Genomic DNA, 21,604 nt, shown 5'->3' with positions numbered 1-21,604 from the left:
GTGGAAGTACTCATTTTGCTGAGTAAACGTTCTGGAGTGTTGAATTATTAGATATTTGAATCAATCTTTATTACTGATGTGTTCATGTGTAAGCAGCTTTTCACCACTGGTTGAGGTGGAGACAATTGAAGCTACTTTAGTTAGTTTAAAGATTTAACGAATGAAGCTCAGTTTACTTTTCACCAGGAGAACTACTCAGTCCATGACAGTGGTTGAATAATGTCCTCTGGAGGGACCCTGATGACATCACCAGAGTCATTTTGTCCACTTGGATTTAAGACATGCAGGAGGACATATGAGACACAAATTTTATTTTTTAATGGAAAGCTTGTGTGAGTGTGAGGTTTGACAGAAGTGGCCAATGAGGGAGTAGTTTCAAATTCAAGACGTGACCCCGCTGTATTATGGGAAATGTAGGATCCAGCACCTTCAGAGCTTGAGCCATGTTATGGACTAAATGTCAGGACGTCTTGGCCTCAGTTGCTCCAATGCTGATCCTTCTTTTGCCTGTCTCTCTGAATCCCTGATGGCGATCCATCATATGATGAAATTCAAATGAGGTTGGTCTTTGCATGTATCCAGTAACAGCAGCTGTCAATGGAGTGAAAAGTACAACATTTCCCTCCTGACTGAGCTTTAGTCAGTGCACATAGACACAATCAGCCTCTGGCATCCCCCTACAAGCTGCTTCCACCAGCTAACTCCACCAAAATGAAAGCGAGAGCCCTCCTTTGTGTTGTCCTAAACAACAGCATGATAAGGAGCCTGCAATGCAGCCACTTGCTTCATCCTGCAGATTTGCTGTCAACACCATCTGTTAGCCCAGACCCAACGTCACGAGGGACTCTGCCAAACTCCTGGTCCAAGATCTGGGATCATTCGCAACACATTCCCAATGCTGCAGCATCCCTGTATCCTTCCATATTCATCCGTCTCGTACCTCCAACCTCTGACGACTCTTCTGAGCATCTTCTGTCGTCTAAAGCAGGTGGCTGCTAAATGCTCCCACCTTAATGTCAAACTGGTATAAACACACTTTGTGTTGAATTGGACAGACATTATTTTTATTTATGATGGCAACAGTAAACCATTGAGTAAACATAAAGTCCTTTTTAAGACAGCCTGTGCATGGGTTACTGGCTTCACGAAACAAAGCCTTGGTCCTTTTGATTACAAAGACATGTGATCTACTCCTCCCCAGAAGTAGTAACTTAATATTTTAGCCATGTTTGCATGAAGTAAAACGGACCAGCAGGACGTCAGGACCATTTTAAACCGCAGACACCTGTTTCCAAACTGAGCTCAGAGTTTCATGGCAGCTGGTTCTCTGCCTTTGTGTTTAATTTTCGCTGTTCTTGTCTTCTTTCTGCTTTACTTTCTTCCTCACTGCATCTGTGAGAGGAGCTGCTCTCTGCGCTCTGCACTGATGAAGAAGCGTAGTTTCCGTGGCAACAGCCTCACCTCCACAGGCAGGGCGTCGTACTCCTCATTGTCGATGTTAAAGAAGCCGCTGGTGCCCTGCGGGGTCGGGACAAGAACCAATGAGCTGAGCTTTAGAGAGTGAGCAGACTAATGCTGGCAGGGTCTGAAAATAATTCTGATTTGCTTTGACTGGACAGAATAAAGGAGGCCGTCTGAAGGGCATTCTGACCTCTGGCAGCTGCAGCCGGCACGCACTGGCTTCCAGTTTTGTGGAGTTTCTGGTAAATACGGTGGGGTCCTCTTCTTTCTTATTTCTATAATGAGGAACATAATTTACATCAATGCGAGCTTTCAAATAACGTGCATTGACCTCGTCTGTATTTTCTGCTGGAAGCAGACAAATAAACTAAAACTACTGACCCGACAGTGACGAACTCGCCCTTCGTGAAGTCGTCCGCTTCTGCGCAGATCATCAGGGAGTCGTTTAAGCGCTGCAAGTTCAAATGAACAGAAAATGTCCCGTCATGTCATTCATCCAGAACTCGGGGTTTTATCAATACAGTTGTTTTGGACTGACCTTCTCCACTGGATTTTGGTTGTGGGTTTGAATAAACAGCTCTAACGTTGACAGCTTCTGCTCCTTCCACTCCTCTGGCTCTTCGACCTTTGGAGGCTCTGAGCACACACACACACCAAAATACAACACACATTATTTTACTGTTGGAACTGGTGCCGTGTTGCCATGCTGCGACCACAGTATCAGCACAGTGACACACCCGACCTTCAGCAGGAGGGTTCCAGTAGTTTCTCAGTCTGCGGGCGATGCGGGACAGCAGGTTGGGTCTGGGGAGCTTCTGAGGGGGCAGGTCAGGGGGCCGCAGGCTGGGAGCTGTGTAAGACACTGAGACGTCCCGGACCAGGGGCCACTCCTGACAGATTTTACAAGCAGCGGCCACAGAATTCAGTCGTGACAAGGAAGCAGGGGGAGATGTGAGACACAGAGAGATGAGATCTACTGCGTGTTGCAGACAACTGATTCAGTGAGATAACGATGTTTTCCTGAAGCTGCTGAAACGTGTTTTTGTCAGGATGAAGAGCTCCTGTAGCAGCACTCAGTCATTAGATGCTACAATTACACTGAAAGCTACACTTAACTTCTTTTCAGGCACAGCTGTGTCAGACTGTGACTTCTTCGAGTACTCAATGGTAACAGAAAACAGGCGATACATGTCGAGAACACTTCCTTTGAAAGAAAATGCACTTAGCAAGGTCAGAATTAAAGAGTTGAATATTAAATAGAAAACACGGACTTACCCGCAGAGTGCTAAACCAATGTGCTGCATGTGTCTTCAGTGGTCCAAGGTACCAGTATCTACGGGGAAATATGATCATATGGAGAATTATGCCATATTTTACCCTGGATTATAATCTGAGCGACCAGTTGTGTAGCCTTACTTGCTGATTGTTGCAGCCACATCTCTAAACACACCCCAACGTAGTCCCATCACAGCGAAGACTGGCTGATCTTTCTCCCCCTAGAAACACACACGCAGGCACACACAAAAATCCAACTGCTGCCACATAAAGTCTCGCTGCATTGTAAAAAATGAAAGTATAATCTCACCTTAAATGTAACTATCACGTGTTGAAGAAAAGCATATTATAAAGTATGAGATTATTTCAAAACAAAAGTCATGAAGCTTTTTAAGTGTCTCACTTTGATTTGCAGCACGTCCAGAGGTACGGTTTCTCCCTTCAGAATGGACAGTGTCGCTGAAGTGATGTTTCTGAAAAGGTATCAGGTGGAAAAAATGAGTTTAAATTGTGAGGTGCATCCTGACAGTCAATCCTTGTGTGATGATCAGATACTTACTTGACCTTGTTGTCACTCAGGAGGTGAAGACTTGGACTCAAGGAATTACGAGAGCCTAGTGGAATGAATCCAATCGGCGTGTTGCTGACCGTTTCCTGTCGTCATAAAACATCCATCAGTGACTACATTAACAGACACATTTGGATTAAGGTGTCTTGTGTGGATAACCATGAACTGATGACAGATCAGCGCAGTAACTGTGTGAGACCTACTTGATCCGGCCTTCGCAGTAAACCTGTGATGACTTCCTGCAAGGTGCCATCCCCTCCGGCCACGATCAGCATGTCTGTCTGTTCCATGAGCTCCAGCAGTTTTTTTGCTTGACCTTCATAATCTGTCTGAAGAGATGATGTAGAATCATGGTGTCACACATTGGGATCTATACGAGAGCTACAGTGACAGCACTGATGGTTTCCAAGGGGGGTAAAAGCCAAGAGTACCTTTACTATTGTAACCTCGACACCAGCCAGGTGTAAAATGGGAGCGGCATTCTTTTCAAACAGGTTGTTTGCTTTCCTGGAGAAGATTGAGAGCGGAAGTGTGAAATATTCTGAAATAACTGAGGTCTGAAGTCCAGACAAAAGTGTCAGTGAGAGCTTTTGAGCTTTGTCTTCCTACCCTCCACAAGCTGCAGGGTTCAAGATCACCATTGCTTTCTTCAGCTGCTCCTGCGGTGCTATCTGTTGACGCCCAAATTCCTGGCAGAGATTATGATGATGATTAGAGCTACAAGGCACTTGATGAAGGTTTTGAGGTATGATTTATAGAGATGTCTCACCTTGGCCACTAGACACGCCTCTCGTCGCAGGACATTATCACTGATAAGATACAAGACACAAAATGTTACACACAAACAGGCAAGTGATCCGTCTACTCAGTGGAAATACCACGACCTGACATACTCACCAGTGTTTACCATTGAGCCAGTACCCCCCGTAAGACAGGACACACACAGCGAATGTGGACTTCTTCCAGTGATTCCGCAGAGTCCGAAACACTTTCACAACCCGAGCCATGGTTTCGATTAAAATGTCCCCAAACCCTCTACTTTACACTGTACTGAGTTTTAAAATCATGAATGACAAATTTCCATCCCGCGGTCACGAGTACACAGCTGTCAAACTGGTATGGACATCTTTGTGTAACATGAAAACCGACCGTGCGGACCAACGCAGGGCGGAACCAATGTTGCTGCCACATGAGATTCATTCACAAGTATTGCTTCATCGAAGTTTTCTAGAAAATAATATTTGACAGAGAATTGTGTTACGGGATTTGTAAAATAAAGCTCAAATTCACGGGAACTGAATTAGATGAATGATTATATTACATTTCTCGAGTTTATCTGCGATAGTAAACTACAATTCCCATAGACTTAGAGGCTCCTACAGCTCGAGGACCTCGCCTGAAGAGATTTTACAAAATGACGGCAATGCCTAAAATATATTGCTACATAATTACCCAGTGTACACTTTAAGTTAGGGCTGGTTAATTTTTTGTTGAACAAATGTTATCAAGGCGTGTTTAGAAAATTTATCATTTTAAATTTCACACCGGCACGAGCTCAGAAGCTTCTGTCCAATTTTCCGAGTGTATCATGGCGGCGCAGATGGCGGTAAATTCGGGTATGAATTATATTTCTTTCATAAAGTGTAACTTATACGAGTGAATTTCTAGCCGGTGCTATTCGTTGGTATTTAACATATATGCCCGTATTCATTGTCTTTTTAGCGCTAGTTGTGTTGCATGTCATGTTATGACCGCATGGTGATGACCATACAAGTTCAGGCTCTGGCTGCTAGGCTAATTTAGCCTAGCCTTCAAGTCAACGTTCTGTCGGCTAACGTTGGTTAAACAACAAATGGGTGGGAAAGCACCTTTACCCCTAAAGTTAACGTATTTCCATAACCGCTGCCATACGGTCTGTCGACCCCCCTACGTAACACCTGTAAGATGGGTCAGCAGAAGAGTTCACTCACTTGGAAATGAAACTGAAAGAAATGGATTTGGAACAAGCAAGAAATGCTTAGCAACACTGCTTTTGTGTTTGTTATGTTGCACCACGCCTGAAGTTAGTGTTTGTGTGAGAGTTAATATTTCAGGCTTAAACTAACCTCAAGTTTACTGTGCTTTCCCCAGTGGAAGATCATAGGGGACTATGTTAAACGGAAAATGCAAACTTGAAAATGTAAATCCACAATAGCATACCTTTCCACATACGTATTTGTTGTTTGAGTAAAAACTAAAATGAAAATTTCTAATACAATAATCAATTAATACAAATTGTAATTGAATAATGAGGCTAAATCTCCAATAGCAAACGTAAAAGTCAAAACGCCCAGCTATATCCAAGACTATTATCGTAATGTAATAAGGTTAGTTCACTGTTACTGTTATTTACTGACAATCACATGACCATCTTTTTTCAGTAAAACTGATGTTTATACATCAGTATTATATCTTTACTGGTTTTTACTCTAGTGTAATCTGAAAGAGGTTTACAGTGTCAAAATCATGGACAGTTATTTAGTCAGATTATACAAGTCTGTTTATTGCATAGAAGATTATTCATTTCCAGTATATTGCCATAATACAGTTAGATTTTTGGCAAATTTGAGTACAGGATTCAGCAGAACCAGAATCAATCATGATATGTATAATTTGTGAGACAAACAACAAGAGAAATTAATGCCAAGTATGATTATAAAAAATAGCACAACAACATGATGGGTAGAAATCAGTTCTGCACGTGTGATGTCACAAGACCTTTGAAAACCTGCTCACCCACTCAGGAGCCAGTCTGTGGGGGCCGCTGAAGGAGCTGTGGGAGACGGTGGATGGGGCAGTGTTGAGGAGACAGCCGGAGAGCGTCCACCTCCTTGACCTGCAGCTAAAGAAACACAAAGCACACTTTCTCTCACTCTTCAGGAACCCGGTGAGATGCATCACTTGTATTGGCTGTCATTTCATATTTGAATAGGGCAATAGTGTATGTGCAGTATTGGTGCAGACAGACACATTTTTGATTCCCAGCATGCTTTCTGAGACTGTCATGTTAATAACACATCTTCTTTCCTCATTTTCAGCCAAAAAGTGCAGAGCAGAGAGAGAAGGTGCGCAAAGCCAGCACAGAAGGCATCGCCATCCAAGGTCAGCAGGGGTCGAGACTCCTTCCAGAGCAGCTTCTCAAGGAGGCCTTCATCCTCAGTGATCTGTTTGATATTGGAGAGTTGGCAGCTTTGGAGCTTCTGTTGGCAGGTAAGCTGGACATAGGACAAAGATATGTCTTCTATGAAAATGGATGAAGAAAGTTGTGTTGTAAATTTGATGACTTTGCATTATGTTGCATTTTGTGTTGTAGATAGATAACTCACATTAGTTTATAATGGCTATTTTGTTTCAGTTTGTCCTGATCAAATCCATCATTTGGAGACTAAGCCTTGTATACCTTTCAATAGCAAAGACATTGACATTTGACACAATTGATTCTCTGAATATATTCATCTGTCTCCAGGTGAGCACCAGCAGCCTCATTTTCCAGGTCTGACACGAGGTCTAGTAGCCGTGCTGCTCTACTGGGATGGAAAGCTTTGCGTGGCTAACTCCCTGCGCACACTCATCCAGTCACGCCATGGCAAGACCTTCACCCTGGACCTGAGGTAACAACGTTGCCTACTGTTAACACTGCAAAACAATTCTGCCGCAGTGTTTGCATCTCTGGCCCAACTTAACATGAGGCCCAGAAAAGGCAAGCTGCCTTGCCTCCTCGGTCTGTGATTCCAATAACGTTGGCTTTGTAGACAGTTGTAAAGTTTTTGTGGGACAGGAGCTGTCTTTGGCATACACCATGGAGGAATAATGACATTCGCACTCACAAAAGAGAATGTAGGATGGTGGAATTGAGGCGGAGGAAGAGGCTTCATCAATATTATCAACAAATGGTAGAGTTGAACGTCTCTTTCAATGAAAAGGTTAGAAATGCGAGGGCTGTTTCTCTATTTGAATTCATACTAATAAGCACAGCCCCAGAGCTGTTTTTACATCTGTGCACGTGGACTGTCTTTTAAATCCTGTATATTTGAATCAGTGAAAAGATAAAATCAGTGAAATACAATCCAAATTGTTTCTCCTGATTCTTTTATTGATGCCCTCTGTCCCAGTTGTGTAATCTTATAACGTTTTTTTGCCAGTCTCATTAAATGAGACGCTCCTCAACCTCTGTTTTTGTAATGCCTCCTAAATTTCTCTGGATGTGCCTGCCCCTTGGTTGCTCTCAGTAATTAACAGTTGTCTATTCTCAGGCTGACTCCCAGAATATTTGAGGACTGCCTGTGTGCAAATACTTATTAAAAGATCCACCCTTGATCCACTAGAATGCAACAATTACAGGCCAATTTCAAAATGACTGTTTATTGCAAAACGTCTTGAGAAAACTGTCTCCATACAAGTCCTTGAAATACTGAGAGAAAACCACATTTATGAAGACTTTCAGTCTGGTCTTAGACAGCATTACAACCCTGAAACTGTGCTTATTAGAGTAGCAAATGACCTTAACTTTTGAGTAACACTGGACTTTATTCAGGTGTTGCACATAAGTCTTTCACTGTTCTGTTTTAATTCACTCATTGTTTTTTCATGTTTTCTGGGATGTTTCATTATGGTTTTAATAATCTGTTGTTTTAAGTTTTGTTCCTCCTTCATCCTTTATGCCACCCTGTTTATCCATACATTACTGAGTGTTTGTTGTAAAGCACTTTTTAACGCTGGTTTTGATAAGTGCTATACAAATAAACTTTAATATCATTACAACTGCTTTATTATTAGCACATTCAAACAATGACAGATGTTTTTAAAGGTCCACATTATGAGTATGCTATTGTCCTCCTGTTTCTATTTAATACATATGTGTTCTTGTTATTGACCTGTACTGTTTGTTTGTTTGTTTGTTTGTTTGTTTGCTTGTTTTCTCACCCAGTGGGGAGCTGGTTGCTTTGACGACGCGTTTTACAGATGAACTGATGAACCAGGGTCTGACCAAACGCATCCTAACCTTGGTGTCAGAGATAAATGTGACACGTGAGTTTGAGCGGCTGCAGAAGGAGCGCGGCCTGGGCAACGAGAAGCACAGGAAAGAGGTGCGAGCAAATCTTGTTAATTTGAAACAGACATAATCTTATTCGCAATATATTCATTTTCCATCATACTTGACTCGCACAAAGCCAGTAGATGTAACTGAAGTAGAAACATGGAGTGGGAGAACATCGTAGACTGCATAAAATATGGATGTAGTCTCCGCCGAACTCCTGGCTGATCCAAAAATGGCCAAAGAGGTGGAGCGTGGGTGGAACTGAGGCAGGCCGAATGAAGCCTGGTTGCTGAAACCTGCAGCCAGCTGTCACTCAAAGTGACCACACCCATGTTTATGCCTTAAGCCTTGATAGAATTTGGAGTGAGTTTTATAAAAGTTCATCCCACAAACAGGCGTCCTGAATTTAGAAAAGAGCTACAGAGAGCAAAACTGGTTTCTGTAGGCCGTAAAGGAGCCAGGACTGTTATTTAACTCCCTCTCTTGTCCGCAGGTTTCTGACCTCATCAAAGAATCCCGGCAGGCCCTGGCAGACAGCTTGTTTTCATGGACTTGCCAATCACCTCTGACCAAAGATGACACCCTGGCTTTGATTGGCCACCTGGAGACAGTGACCGCTCAAGCTGATGGCTCATTGGACAGTGTGAACCTGGCTCTGGTCATGGCACTGCTCTACTGCTTGGACGTCAGCTTCGTAGAACAGGGAACAGAAGATAGAGAAGGTGAGAACATGTTGGATACATATGATGTCTATTATTTGAACTTTGATTGAACTTGCTGGTTAAATTTACTAAAGCTAGTTGCTGTGCATAAGATTGCTGTTAGTTTTGCTTTTGTAGCTTGTGAATAACTGTGACTGTGTTCCTCTAGATCTGCTCCAGGCGCTGCCGCTGCTCACTGAGAGGCAGTATGTGTCTGCAGTGCACAGTCGTCTGATGGACGGCCAGCCGTGGAAGCTTCCAGGTCTGCAAGCTGTGTGTCGACTGGCCTGGGCTCTGAGTCTGAGGGTCCTTTCTCAGCTGCCACAGGGATGCGGTAAGGTTTCTCTCCCTTGGACATGCATTAAATATGACTTTTATCTGTTTGAAGAAAACCCTTTTGAAGCAGTGTGAGTTCTCAAAGACAGAAGCCCTTTTTAAATGTCTCATATTTGTTGTGCAGCCCTGGTTGAGTTCACTGAAGCAGATGAGGCTCTGGCCGACCAGGCTCTTCTGGGAGATGTCTTCCTGTTTGTGAAGGAGGGCATGCTGGGATGTGAGGGTTTTAGCCAGGAAGAGTTTTACATCCGCCGCCTCCACTCACTCATCACAGACTTCCTGGCACTCATGCCAATGAAGGTGAGAGGTTGAGTCAGAGGTTGATTCATATAGATATCATTTCGCAGTGTGTCAGCTTGTCAGAATTTGATGATTAGATCTCAGGTTGTAGTTTTTTGTACACAGATTAAATCACTTACTGAACATCTTTTTGCTGTCTTTGTAGGTGAAGCAGCTTCGTAACCGTGCTGATGAGGATGCCCGTCTAGTGCACATGTCCCTACAGATGGACAGCGAGCTTCCATCATCGTTATGCAAGGACTTGGACCACCTCATGATCCTCGTCAGTCTCTTTCACTTGCACACAAAGATATTATGAACCGACGTCACCTTTCTTCAGAGTTTAGCTGATTATACTGGTTGACGGTGTTGGTTACTGCTTTGTCTTTTCAGATAGGAGAGTTTTACAGTAAGGACTCATTTGGGCTTGAGTTGGGTCTGGAGTTCTGGTGTCCCACGGAGTCTCTCCAGCACACCTCCCTGCAAGGGTCCTACCTGGGAATGGCACTGCAAAGGCCTCCACATAAACAGGTAAGCACTGTATTTTCAGGATCCTGCTTTCATGTCAATAATTGCATTGTAAAATCCTTTGTTTCTACTGAAAGGGTTTTTTCTCCATAATCTGTGATGTAGGTCGTTCTGTCCAAGTTTGTGCGTCAGATGGGAGACCTTCTGCCCTCCACCCTCTACATCTCCTATCTCCGTATGCTGAAAGGCCTCGCTAATGGTCCTCAGTGTGCCCACTACTGCTTCAGCCTGCTTAAAACCAACGGAGCCACACACAGTAAGAGCGGATCTGAAATTGAAACCAGTTTGGCCTTTTGTAAAAGACAAATTGATTGGATTTTGTGGTAATCTGGATTAGAATTTTGTGCCATCAGAGGATTGACTATTTTTGTGGCTCTTCACCCGTAAATATGAAAGGAATGATGTAGAAACTTTCAAATGAAAATTGATGTAACTTCAGTGATTTAGGTGATATGAACAGATGACCCCAAAAGCCGACTAAGTTCCTGTACTTGCAGGTGACAACATCCAGGGAGTTTCCGGCAGCCCGGTGTCGTGGGAACATTTTTTTCACTCCCTAATGCTCTACCATGAGAACCTGCGAAGAGACTTTCCAAATCCAGATGCAGCACAGTACCGCCACCCACCACTAAGGGGCATCACACAGAGAGAGCTGGAAGGACTCACCTCATTTTTGCAGTTGCTCACCACCATCATCACATGGGTATGGTACAACATTTAGATCAACGTATACTCCCCTTGTGCCTTTGAAAACTACTCAGCAACACTGATACTCTGAGATTGTTGTGGTGCAGCTGTAATGGAGTTTTTTCCCGTAGAGTGAAAATGCTCGGCTGGCGTTGTGCGAGCATCCCCAGTGGACCCCAGTTGTGGTGATGTTGGGGCTGCTGCAGTGCAGCGTTCCTCCCATCCTGAAGGCTGAGGTCTTGCACTGCTTAGCAGCCTTTGGGAAGTCACCAGAGATTGCTGCTTCACTCTGGCAGTCACTGGAGTACACACAGGTTAGTCTTTGTAAAGGAACAGAACAGTTTTAGTTGATGATTTCTGTCTTCTGTCATATGAAGTCTCAGTCCACGAGGTGTGTTCTCTTATCTTCACCTAAACTCTAAATTGTTGTAGTGTCATGATTGTGTTGAGTTTTGAGCTGTGTTGTTAGGTTTAAAGTTTGCTAACTTCATATTCTTTTCCCACAGATCCTTCAGACAGTGCGAGCCCCAGGACAGAGGCAGGCCGCTGGAATTGAGGTGAGTCTCGTTCAGAATGCTTCTCTGTCTCTCTTGACTTCAAGATGGTTCATTAGTTGGTACAGAGAGCAGTTAGACCGCTTGGGGCTGCCAGGATCATTTTTAATTTGTTTGTATTCAGATAACATTCGACTGATGATTTCCAAAAGGGAATAGTTTCAAGACTCAAATGTGTTGTTGTGATGCAAAATAATGCCGACAGGAAGTGAGTTGTTATCTTTAAGTTTTAAGTTGTGGTAAAGTTGCTGTGGTCATTAAAAATCTAGAGACTACAAATGAACTTAAAACCTCTAACCTGTAAGGTGCACATTTGGGTGTCTGATGAGTTCTTTTGGCCCTCAGGTGGAGCTGAATGAGATCGAGTCAAGCTGTGAGGAGTACCCCCTGACGCGGGCCTTCTGTCATCTGACCAGCACACTGGTTGAGAGCAGCCTGCCTGTTAATTTAGGGGCGGGTCTGCGTGTGCCAGGCTTCCAGCCCTACCTGAACTTCCTGCGTGACTCTGTGTTCCTGCCCTTCCCCACCAGAGCATATCGCCGTCCGGCTGAGAAGGTGAAGTGCTGTGTAGCTTTGTCCTTGTGTCTTCACGAAGTGATGACATGTGAACAGAAGAATGCACGTATGCTCTTTAAACCTCACAAACCTCTGCTCATTTGTTTTTCTTTCTTTTTGTTCTCTGTCATCTCTCAGTGGGAGGTTGCTGATGCTGTCCTGGAGGTTTTCCACAAGCTGCTGCGAGACTACGAGCCCCAGCCGTCGGACTTCGTCCAGGAGATGGTGGAGCTGCAGGGTGAGCAGGTCCCGGCCCACAAGCCCCCCGGACACAGCATCATGTTCCACCTGCTCAATGACTCGCCCATGCTGGCGCTCTGCCTCAGCCTGCTGGAGGAGGGTGTACGCCAGCTGGACACCTATGCACCTTTCCCTGGTGAGAGAACATATGCTGCGATTGAGAGACTGTGTGTGTTTGCACGTGTGTGCGTGCTTTTTCTGACACCATGCTCCATTACTCTCCCCCCACAGGTAAGAAGCACCTGGAGTCGGCGGTGCTCCACTGCCTGCGCCTGCTGGACTTGGCTCTGCAGAAGGAGGTAGTGTTCATGGACCTCCTCAGGGAGAGCCAGGCCTCCCTGCTGGTGTCCCCCTTAGAGCAGCTCCTCCAGGGAGTCAGTCCTCAAACTCGAAGGGCTGATCACATTGTCAATATTGCCAGGTGAGCCCATGCAGCCTTTAATACAAACTGTGGCATTAATGCAGTGTTTGTTCAGGCTGTTCTTGATTGTTTGTCTTCCATTCTTTTCTAGTTAAAGTTACAGTTATAGAACCATCATACTCAGATGTCATCGTAGGCTATAATTTAGGAAAACGACTCTTTCAAAGGACTATTATAACTTAATGGTAACCTGTGTTTGTCCCTCGCAGGTATCTGTACCACAGCAGCTCCAACCCAGAGGCTGCCTTCCAGAGTGCCAAGATCCTGCGTCGTATCGCCAACTACCCCAACATTCAGAGTAGACTGGTGGGAGATTTCACACACGACCAGGTATAAGTCCAGTCCCTTCATTATGTTTGAAAAAAATTTTATTGTGAGAGAGAATTATATTTTTTGACTAAAATCATTGCCTGTGCATTAAGTCAAACACAAACGTTTCAGTTTGTTTTTGCATCTATGAAATGTATTCTTAATAAATGGTGATGGTGATGCTGTGCTTTTGCCTCGTTCCGCTGAGGTGCGTCTCTGCTGTGTTACAAGTTGGGATCAGTTTTGTCTTTGTCCCTCAGACTGTGAGCGACAAGCTCATGGCAGGCTTCGTGGAGTGTCTGGACAATGAGGAGGCAGAGGAGGGAACAGAGAAAGGAGATGGTGAGAGAGATGTCAAAAGTCTACCAACTTCTGCATTTGATTTAAATCCTCCTGTGTCTCGTGCTCTGAAAGATAAACCTTCATTACCTCCAAAACTTTTAGACTCAGACCAACAAAGGAAGGTTGCAAGAATCCGACATGAAACCCAGATACATATCCTGAACCTGCTTATCACATCCTTGGAACTGAAGACGCCCAATCTGGCTCTTTACCTTCTGGGCTATGAAGTCAAGAAGCCTGTGTCCTCCACCAACCTTCAGGACCCAGGTCAGAAATATTTCTGGGCTTCTGATTGGATGTAAAAAGAGATCCGTTGACCTGGATGTTATCTTTCAGTCGATGATGCATCCTTGTGTTACAGGTGTGTTGGGATGTCCACGTAGCTGCCTGCACGCCATCCTGAGTCTTCTGCAGAGAGGCACTGAGAAGAGATCAGGACCTGTACTCACACAGCAGGCCCCACACCTGGCTGAGCTCTGCTACCAGGTACAATTCATCCTCTGCTCCAGACTCACACAAATGAGGCACTTTGACACGAAGATCAGCCTCTGCACTGAGAGATGTAGCATCATATATCAAATGAGTGTGGGCTGATTGTCGGATTAATTCATTTTTGTATTATTAAACCCGTCTCTCAGGTGATCTACCAGCTGTGTGCCTGCCCAGACACATCTGGACCCACCATGCGCTATTTGAGGACCAGCCAGGACTTCCTGTTCTCTCACCTGCAGCACCTACCCTTCATCCTGCCCAGTGAGTGTTAGAGATGTGATGAAAAGCGTGAAAGGAAGAAGCAGGGAATGCACAACATTACTGAAATTTGTGGTTGTTTTGTATTACAGTGGAAGTTTAAAATGAAATGAAAAATGTTACTGTGTGTGTTGATAAAGTGCATTGACTTTTCTTATCATTGCCTTGATGCCACTTCCTTCGCTCATCAGGTAATCAGATCGCCGCCCTTTCCCAGATGTCTTGGCTCATGAAAACAGCTGCAATTGAGCTGAGAGTGACCTCACTGAACCGCCAGCGTTCACATACACAGCACCTCGTCAGCCTGCTGTTGGATGACCAGCCACACACTCAGCATACAGGTATATCTGGTTTCAGGCGTCTTTAGAAACGTGTCTGATTCTTACAATACTAGGCGCTAGTATCTACTTTCATCAGAGGATAACTACACATTTCCTTTTTGAAACAACTGAATGATTGCTGCCCTTTTATTTACAATATTTATTGATTTAAAAGATCTTAAATTTTCAAATTTGCCAAAGCCTGTAGATACTCTGAGGAATATGAGGACAGCCTCAGCTTAGACAAACATGTTAAATCAATGGTTCAATCCTGCTTTTCAAGCGTTAGTCCATTTCTTTCCACCAAAAATCTCCGAAACTCTTATTCATGCCTTCATAACACATACATTCAGTTGATTGAACTGCTCTAATTCATCGGCTGCCTCCAGCTCATCCAAAGCGCTGCTGCTGCTTTAAGAATCAGTTTCAAGATATTATGGGTCACTTACAAAGCCTTGAGGGGCCGAGCCCCCAGTTATTTAATAAATCTTTTATGTCCTATTCCTGCTCGCTGAGAGCCTCACATGCATTGTTCCAACTCCAAATTAATAGAAATAGGCGATCGAGGTTGGGGGCTCCTAGACTTTGGAGTGACCCCTCTGAGGAGATCAGGCAGCACAAGCTCATTAATCCATGAACCCAAGAACCTCATCATTTTCCATTTCAGCTGATGGGGAATCAGGCATGGAGGAAGAAACCAGATCGGTCAGCGGTTTCTTGCATTTTGACACAGTTTCTAAAGGTCAGTGCCACCTTGATAAACATTTAAATCAGATATTGTTTGGTAAATACAATCAGCATTCAGCTTTGAAAATTCTGCTGCATCGTTTCTGACTTTTAACCCCATCTTGTGCTTGTTTGGTGCCATCAGTGCGCAGGAAGTTGCTGAGTGTGCTGGATGCCATCGACTTCAGTCAGGACATGCCTGAGCTGCTGCAGCTGGACTTCTTTGAGCGCGCTCAGATAGAGCAGGTTATCTCCAACTGTGAGCATGTCAATGAACAGGGACATACCGTGTGCAACGTTAAGGTGGGTTTCCAGGTTAAACACACGATCTTCTCTCTGTTGGGTTTCAGCTGTGTTTTGTGTTTGCTCTTTCACTGATGTGTCATATTTTGTTTTTAACTCTCTGCACAGTTGCTGCACAGAGTGCTGGTCGCTGAGGTGAATGCACTGCAAGGAATGGCAGCCATTGGACAGCGGCCCCTGTTAATGGAGGTGAGTGAACTAAAACTAATGGAAATCTGCTTTCCGGCTCGTATCAAGATTTTAGAAAGACTCCCTTTTCAGTGCTGAGATTAAAAATGCTTTTGAGTTTCCCATCACAAATGCTGTGAATCTGTTCGACAACAGCTGGAGCTAAAAATATTGTGCCCTCATTCCTCTTTGTCCCCGGTTGTGCCCCTCCAGGAGGTGAACTCCATCTTGCAGCAGGTGGTGGAGCGCAATCGCGTGCGGCGGAGTTTGAGTGCAAAGCGACATGCGCTGCGATCCTGGAGGAGCCTTGTGGAGACGCTGCTGACTGCCTGCCCTGCTGATCTCATACCTGCCGATGACAGGCAGCTCATCATCAGAGACCTGCTGCTAGACCTGCATGATAAGGTCAGTGACAGCACTTGTCACATGGAGGGTGGAAGTCATTTTTTGAAAAGGATTGGCTTGGTGTAATTTGCATCACCCCTTTCTTATTATAGAGAACATCTTTAAGGGTGTAAAATCCAGGAAAGTAGCTAATTAGTTCCTGTAAGAGCAGATACAACGAACACCTCAAGTCTGCAGGTTGTTACAACACCTGAATGTACATGTGTCGTCCAGGTGTTATCTGAGGATGCAGCAGGAGAACTGATGCCCATTGTTGCTGGAGCAGTCTTCACTCTGACCGCCCACCTCAGCCAGTCAGTCCTGTCTGAGCAGCAGCAGGGGGTGGGCTTAGAGGCATCCTCTGGCTTTGCCTCCATCGCCAACTCCGCCCTGCACCTGATTCTCCGCAAGCTCCTGGACTTCATTCTTTGTACTGGTTAGTGATGACTTAAACCCACTTTCAGCTATAAAAAGATGTATTTCTCAGATGAGATATGTTGGTCGGTGTGTCCGCAGCCTGTCAGAGTGGACTCTTGTTGGACAACAGATGGGTGGAGACATCAAATTCCACATCTCCTGAGTCAAATTAGATGGCAGCTAATCTGCCATTAGAAGTCCAGTAAGCATGTACATGTAGGCGATATATCGCTTACTAAATGGCTGCAGCTTTTCGATGGACACCTCATTTGACCAACAAGGATTTTCCACGTCATGTTCACAGCCAGCAATAGCCAGTGAGAGTCTGCACTGAAAGGAAGTGCCTACATCTCTCATGAGCTGCGTGTACGAGTGAATTGCAACCGATTGTGCAGATGGCTGGCACTTTGTAGAGCCATGAAATTCCTGGGTAATTTAAAGCCAAATCAAGGAATTCAGTGCAAATAAGGGATGTTACACAAGGTTTGAAATGATAAATACAGTCAGTGACCTCTGTGTAAATATATAAATATATATGTATAGAGTCCTAATCTATCCCAATCCCATTCCCCATTCTGTTACTCATTGTCAATAGCACCAACACTGATTGAGACTGCTGTGTAACATTCAAAAAAAAAAAAAGCCTGTACTCCAAATGACTCAAGACCAACTTTCATTTACTTGGATAGTCATTTTAGGCTGATTGTGCAGGACTGGGAAAAGGGTAAACCTTGGTCAGGTTAGATTTATAACATTGTCTTTTCCACTCTAAGGAGGTGGATACCAGCGTCTGCGTGCTCACCTGTATGGCTCACTGCTGTATTACCTTCAAATCGCCCAGAAACCTGAAGAACCAGACACTCTGCAGACAGGTACAACACAGATACATTAATACAGACAGTCTGTAAGTAAGTCCCCGTTTGGTTTTATTACAAAGGGACAATATGCAGATGTTGTCTGGGTCATCTTAGAAAGTCTCCCTCCTCCTCCTCCTCCAGCAGGGAAGGCCATGTGGGAGCGTCTCACAGCTCCTGAAGATGGTTTCTCTAAACTGCAGAGAGAGAACCTCGCCATCATTGAGAGCTACGGCAGGGCTCTCATGGAGGTGGTGTGTCGAGACGCCTGTGATGGCCATGAAATTAGCAGGGTAAGAGCCCAACAACAACATAAGGACTCATGTCTTACTTTGACATTTGACATAGTCGGTGTCCAAAAATATGGTAAAATAACATTTAGGAACCAACGGAAGGACTAAACAAAGCTTAAAGCATGTGCAGCTATAAGGGTTTGTTGAGAGGCTTCATGTACTGCAGAGAAGTACAGTGTAAACAGCTGATTGTCGTCTTTGTCTCCCCTCCTTGTCCGTCAGATGCTGGCTCTGGCCGTGCTGGACCGGATCCTGTCCATAGACCGTCAGAATCAGTGGCTGGTTTACATCTCCAACAGCGGCTACCTGCGATCGCTAGTGGAGAGCCTGAGACAGGATGATGCTGCCCTGCAGAGCCTGCTCACCCCTCAGCCCCCCCTCCTCAAACCACTCTACATCTATGAGAGCAAGATGGTGAAGAGATGAGCCCTAAAACAGACGTACTATGTTTTGCATGTTTATTATTGTTATTATGAGGGTTCAGACTCTGCTGTGTGTTTTCAGGCTCTGCTGACTCGCGTGGCGAAGACGGGTCAGGGAGCTGTGGAGCTGCTGCGCTGTGGGCTGGTGGCACAGCTGATCGAGTGTCAGGTGTTTGACATGGTCCCTGACAGCGACGCACACAGGTATGGATGTTGTGAAATTGTGATAATCTTCGTGTATTGTTTCTGAGTTAGTCATTTTGAAGAAAACATCCCCAGAGGATGTCAGGATGGGTTGATTTTACCAAGTTAGTGTAGAGATTTAAATATGTTGGCATTGACGTTAGGAGTTAGGAGAATTTTAAACGCCATTAACTGACTTTTTCCTCTCCGATCCAAACGACTTGTTTTCTTCAGGGGTCTATTAATGGTGTCACCTCAGTCTGTGTCTGTCCCCTTCTTGGTCTACAGGGTGATGAGGGACCCGTCAGGCTTCATCCCCAGCCCCATGGACCGCTACAGGCAGATTCTCTTACCGACTCTGAGACTCTTTCAGGTCATCCTGACCTCTACCACCATGAATCACCAGCAGGGGGCAGCACAGGTAAGCACACAGACAACTGTGATCGCTGTTGGATTTTTTTTATACCTTGAAAATCCTTCATGTCAGGATATTATTAATGAGTCCGTTACATCATATATGCTGTCTGTTCTGACTCAGTTGACCCTCGGTGTTAATGTTTGAGATAAATCTGTGATCAGCTGGATAGCAAATAGAAAGCAGGATTTCTTATTGTGTGAAACATAAACATCATGGTAGTGTTTGTGTTACAAACAGCTGCATAGACATTGCACTCTCTTTTTCCTGTGTGTGCGTGCAGGTTCTGCAGTGGCTCATAGTCCACGCAGACACCATTCAGTCCCTGTTGCGCTGTCAGGAGCTCAGTATGGGAGTTCTGCAGGAGCTTTCTTTGCTTACCGGCATTATCAGCAAGACGGCTCTGCCAGGTACAATCACGATCAGTCAGGCTTTGCAATGTTTTGCCATTTCCATTGTGCAAACCACACGTGCACACATAGACTGTGACTGTGTCCTTCATGTACTGCTTGGTCTCTCAGGTGCCCTTGAGATGGGTGGGGAGGTCAACAGTGCAGCTCTCCTGGAATTCCAGGGTCACATCAACAGATTCCAGGTTCTTTGATTTGTCACATATAACATATATACTCTCTCTTATTGTCCACCATCCATCTCATCGTGTGAATTGCACAGTTGGTGATATGTCTCTTCTTTTTTAGCGTCTCTGTCTGTCCCTGCTTGGTCGTCTGGCAGGCAGTGAACGGGAGAGGTTGCTAAAGCAGGCTGAGATCGCTGCACCTGGGGAGTCAGCAGACAGAAGAGAGGAGATGGAGGTGGCCATGCAGCAGGTGCGACGACAGGCATTCTGTAAATGAAGGAGTGTATTCCTGGTGGGAAGTTGCAAAGTATAGCTTTCACATAATCTGGCAGTATAATGGATGGGGAAGGGAGGACAATGTGTATGGAGTCTTGTGTCCACAGTCACGATTGTTCAGTGACCTGACAGGTGATGTCCTCTGTGCCCAGGTTTGTGCTAACATCATGGAGTACTGCCAAACCCTGCTGCTGCAGAGCTCAGCCCAGGCCCAGTTCAGCATCTGTCTCTTCAGTCCTTCAGGCAGCGAGCCAGCTGGCAGGGACGGAGGACGCACAGGTCAGTGATAATCTGCCCAGACTCATGTCAAGGTGTGAAAAAGCCAGACTTTTCTACAGCATTAGTTCTGCTTAGAGCCTGATAGCTGATAAGCTGATATATCAAGCTGGAAATGCAGAGTCTCTTGAGGTGCTTGAGGTGTTTTATTTTCAGTAGCGCTTACCCAGACTGAACACAGTTATTTATTTATTTATTTTTTTAGATCTCTCATCCACTCTGCCATCTCTGACCTACTCCCGGGCCCCCAGCCTGGGTCTGGTCCTGTACCTGCTGAAGAACAGCGCTGCAGATTTCTTCCGCTTCCACCAGAGTCACAGACAAAGCCTGGGCAAGCTGCAGAGCCTGGATCAGCTGCCCCCCGAGGAGCTCAAAGAGGTAACGGTGAACCAGTGCTCTCACTGCACTGCTGTGCACATCGAGCGAACTGTTGCTTCTCCTTAGAAATGGTCAATTTAAATAGCTCTGAATGAAAAGTAGCAGTTCGTTATTTATGCACCTCATTGGCTCCGACCTGCATTGTCTTCAGTTCTAAGCAAAGGCATCTCCTCTGTAGTTGTGCCAGGGCCTGGTGTCAGGCCCAGGAGGGGTGGAGAAAATCTCATCAGTCCAGAGGAGCTTGCTGGCCAAGAGACGACTGGTCCAGCTTATCAACAACAGAGCCAAGCTGCTGGCCCTGTGCTCATGCATCCTTGGCTGCTTGCAGGCACAGTTGTTTTCACAGGAGTTCACAGCGTTAGTTTTCTAACCTTTACGGCACAGAGTTAAAAATCAACGTCTTTATTGTCCATTACTTGGTTATTGTGCATTTTTCTTGTATTTTGGAATAACACCATCATGAGTTATCGTGAAATACCTTGACCTGCATCGCTCTCAGATGTCATCGAGACCTGTTTGTTTGTGTTGTGGCGCCACCTGGAGTACTACCTGCTGCATTGTACTCCCGCTGACACCAAAGACTCCCTGCTGCCTGGAGCCAGTTTGTATCGATCTCGCTTCACAGATGGTGAGAAATACCTCACAGTCACATGCGCATTGAAGCCAGGCTTGGAATTTAGTGACTCTAGCTCGATTGCAATCAATTCACTTAAACATTTCTCTTCTTCAGACTCGTTTGGAGGTTTACAGGCAAGTGGAGGTCGTGGCCTCAGTCTGTCCCGAGTCAGCCAGCAAGACCTCGATCTGGTACGAAACAGCTGGCGACCGCCTGCACACACTGGCACGAGCAAAACGTTGTTTACACTTTGAGCGCTGCTCTGACAAAACACCATGTCGTGCCAGCGTCCGCTGCGCCTCTTCACATGTGTGTTGGATTATTCACGATCCCCTGTCCCTCCTCTGTTTGTGTGTTTGCAGCTGAAGAGCGACATGGCCGCAGGTTTCGGAGAGGCTCTTCAGAGGAAGCTGCTGGAGGTGGAGGGCCTGTACAGCCAGGTGCGCTCCCGCTACACTTTCATCCAGGCCTTGGTTCGCAGGATCCGCGGCCTGCTGCGACAGCCCAAGAGCTGAGGCAGACACACAAAGACTGAACCAAAACACTGCCCAGCAACACCAGAAAACTCAACCACCAAGGACTCTGCACTTGCCCCGTCGTGGTTCCTCTCTTGAGTATCGTGGGATGTACATGGCGCGTTCTGTGTGACCAGTCCTAATTGTCTCTGACCACCGGCGTGCAAGGAGCGCTCCTCGAAGCAGTGAGACAAAGTTAACTTACAGAACACCTTTATGACATTTTTACTTGAGAGAATTTGATATTTCTTTGTTTGCTCTGATTTCTCTTTTTCCCCTTTTGTGAAAATAAACATTTTCTAAATCTGTTAAATATCTAGTCTAGTTCACATGTGCATGCACACACACACGCATTACACAACAAACCACCTAAACCGCACTCGTACTTGGCAAATGTA

General features: G+C 45.3%; 2 protein-coding genes across 2 annotated transcripts; one reads left to right on the top strand and one right to left on the bottom strand.

The window, feature by feature from the left end:
• Positions 1-49: 49 nt before the first annotated feature.
• On the bottom strand, positions 50-4,443 carry agk (acylglycerol kinase). Its single transcript, XM_070972044.1, has 14 exons — positions 4,202-4,443; positions 4,074-4,113; positions 3,914-3,993; positions 3,736-3,811; positions 3,508-3,633; positions 3,296-3,390; positions 3,140-3,209; positions 2,878-2,957; positions 2,737-2,794; positions 2,204-2,351; positions 2,000-2,097; positions 1,843-1,913; positions 1,652-1,736; positions 50-1,518 (listed from the first exon to the last, which is right to left on the bottom strand). The coding sequence occupies exons 1-14, from the start codon at positions 4,309-4,311 to the stop codon at positions 1,384-1,386; spliced, it is 1,272 nt and encodes a 423-aa protein (XP_070828145.1). The 5' UTR covers positions 4,312-4,443; the 3' UTR covers positions 50-1,383.
• A 424-nt stretch (positions 4,444-4,867) lies between these two features.
• nup205 (nucleoporin 205) lies at positions 4,868-21,516 on the top strand. Its single transcript, XM_070972379.1, has 42 exons — positions 4,868-4,920; positions 6,088-6,230; positions 6,382-6,553; positions 6,810-6,954; positions 8,271-8,430; positions 8,875-9,103; positions 9,252-9,416; positions 9,543-9,718; positions 9,864-9,980; positions 10,091-10,228; positions 10,331-10,481; positions 10,723-10,928; positions 11,044-11,226; positions 11,419-11,469; positions 11,812-12,021; positions 12,160-12,397; positions 12,493-12,682; positions 12,892-13,012; positions 13,252-13,333; positions 13,436-13,600; positions 13,695-13,819; positions 13,972-14,086; positions 14,275-14,424; positions 15,071-15,145; positions 15,275-15,432; positions 15,541-15,621; positions 15,814-16,005; positions 16,219-16,420; positions 17,175-17,273; positions 17,400-17,548; positions 17,771-17,962; positions 18,053-18,174; positions 18,442-18,574; positions 18,852-18,978; positions 19,090-19,163; positions 19,267-19,395; positions 19,574-19,700; positions 19,903-20,075; positions 20,254-20,383; positions 20,575-20,703; positions 20,806-20,882; positions 21,054-21,516. Exons 1-42 carry the CDS (start codon positions 4,893-4,895, stop codon positions 21,204-21,206), a joined length of 5,982 nt encoding a protein of 1,993 aa, XP_070828480.1. The 5' UTR covers positions 4,868-4,892; the 3' UTR covers positions 21,207-21,516.
• Positions 21,517-21,604: the final 88 nt, after the last annotated feature.

The sequence above is a fragment of the Chaetodon trifascialis genome, chromosome 10 (assembly GCF_039877785.1).
Source record: "Chaetodon trifascialis isolate fChaTrf1 chromosome 10, fChaTrf1.hap1, whole genome shotgun sequence".
Lineage (NCBI taxonomy): Eukaryota > Metazoa > Chordata > Actinopteri > Chaetodontiformes > Chaetodontidae > Chaetodon > Chaetodon trifascialis.
Note: the sequence above shows the minus strand (reverse complement) of the source record. Positions and strands in the feature narration are given on the sequence as shown.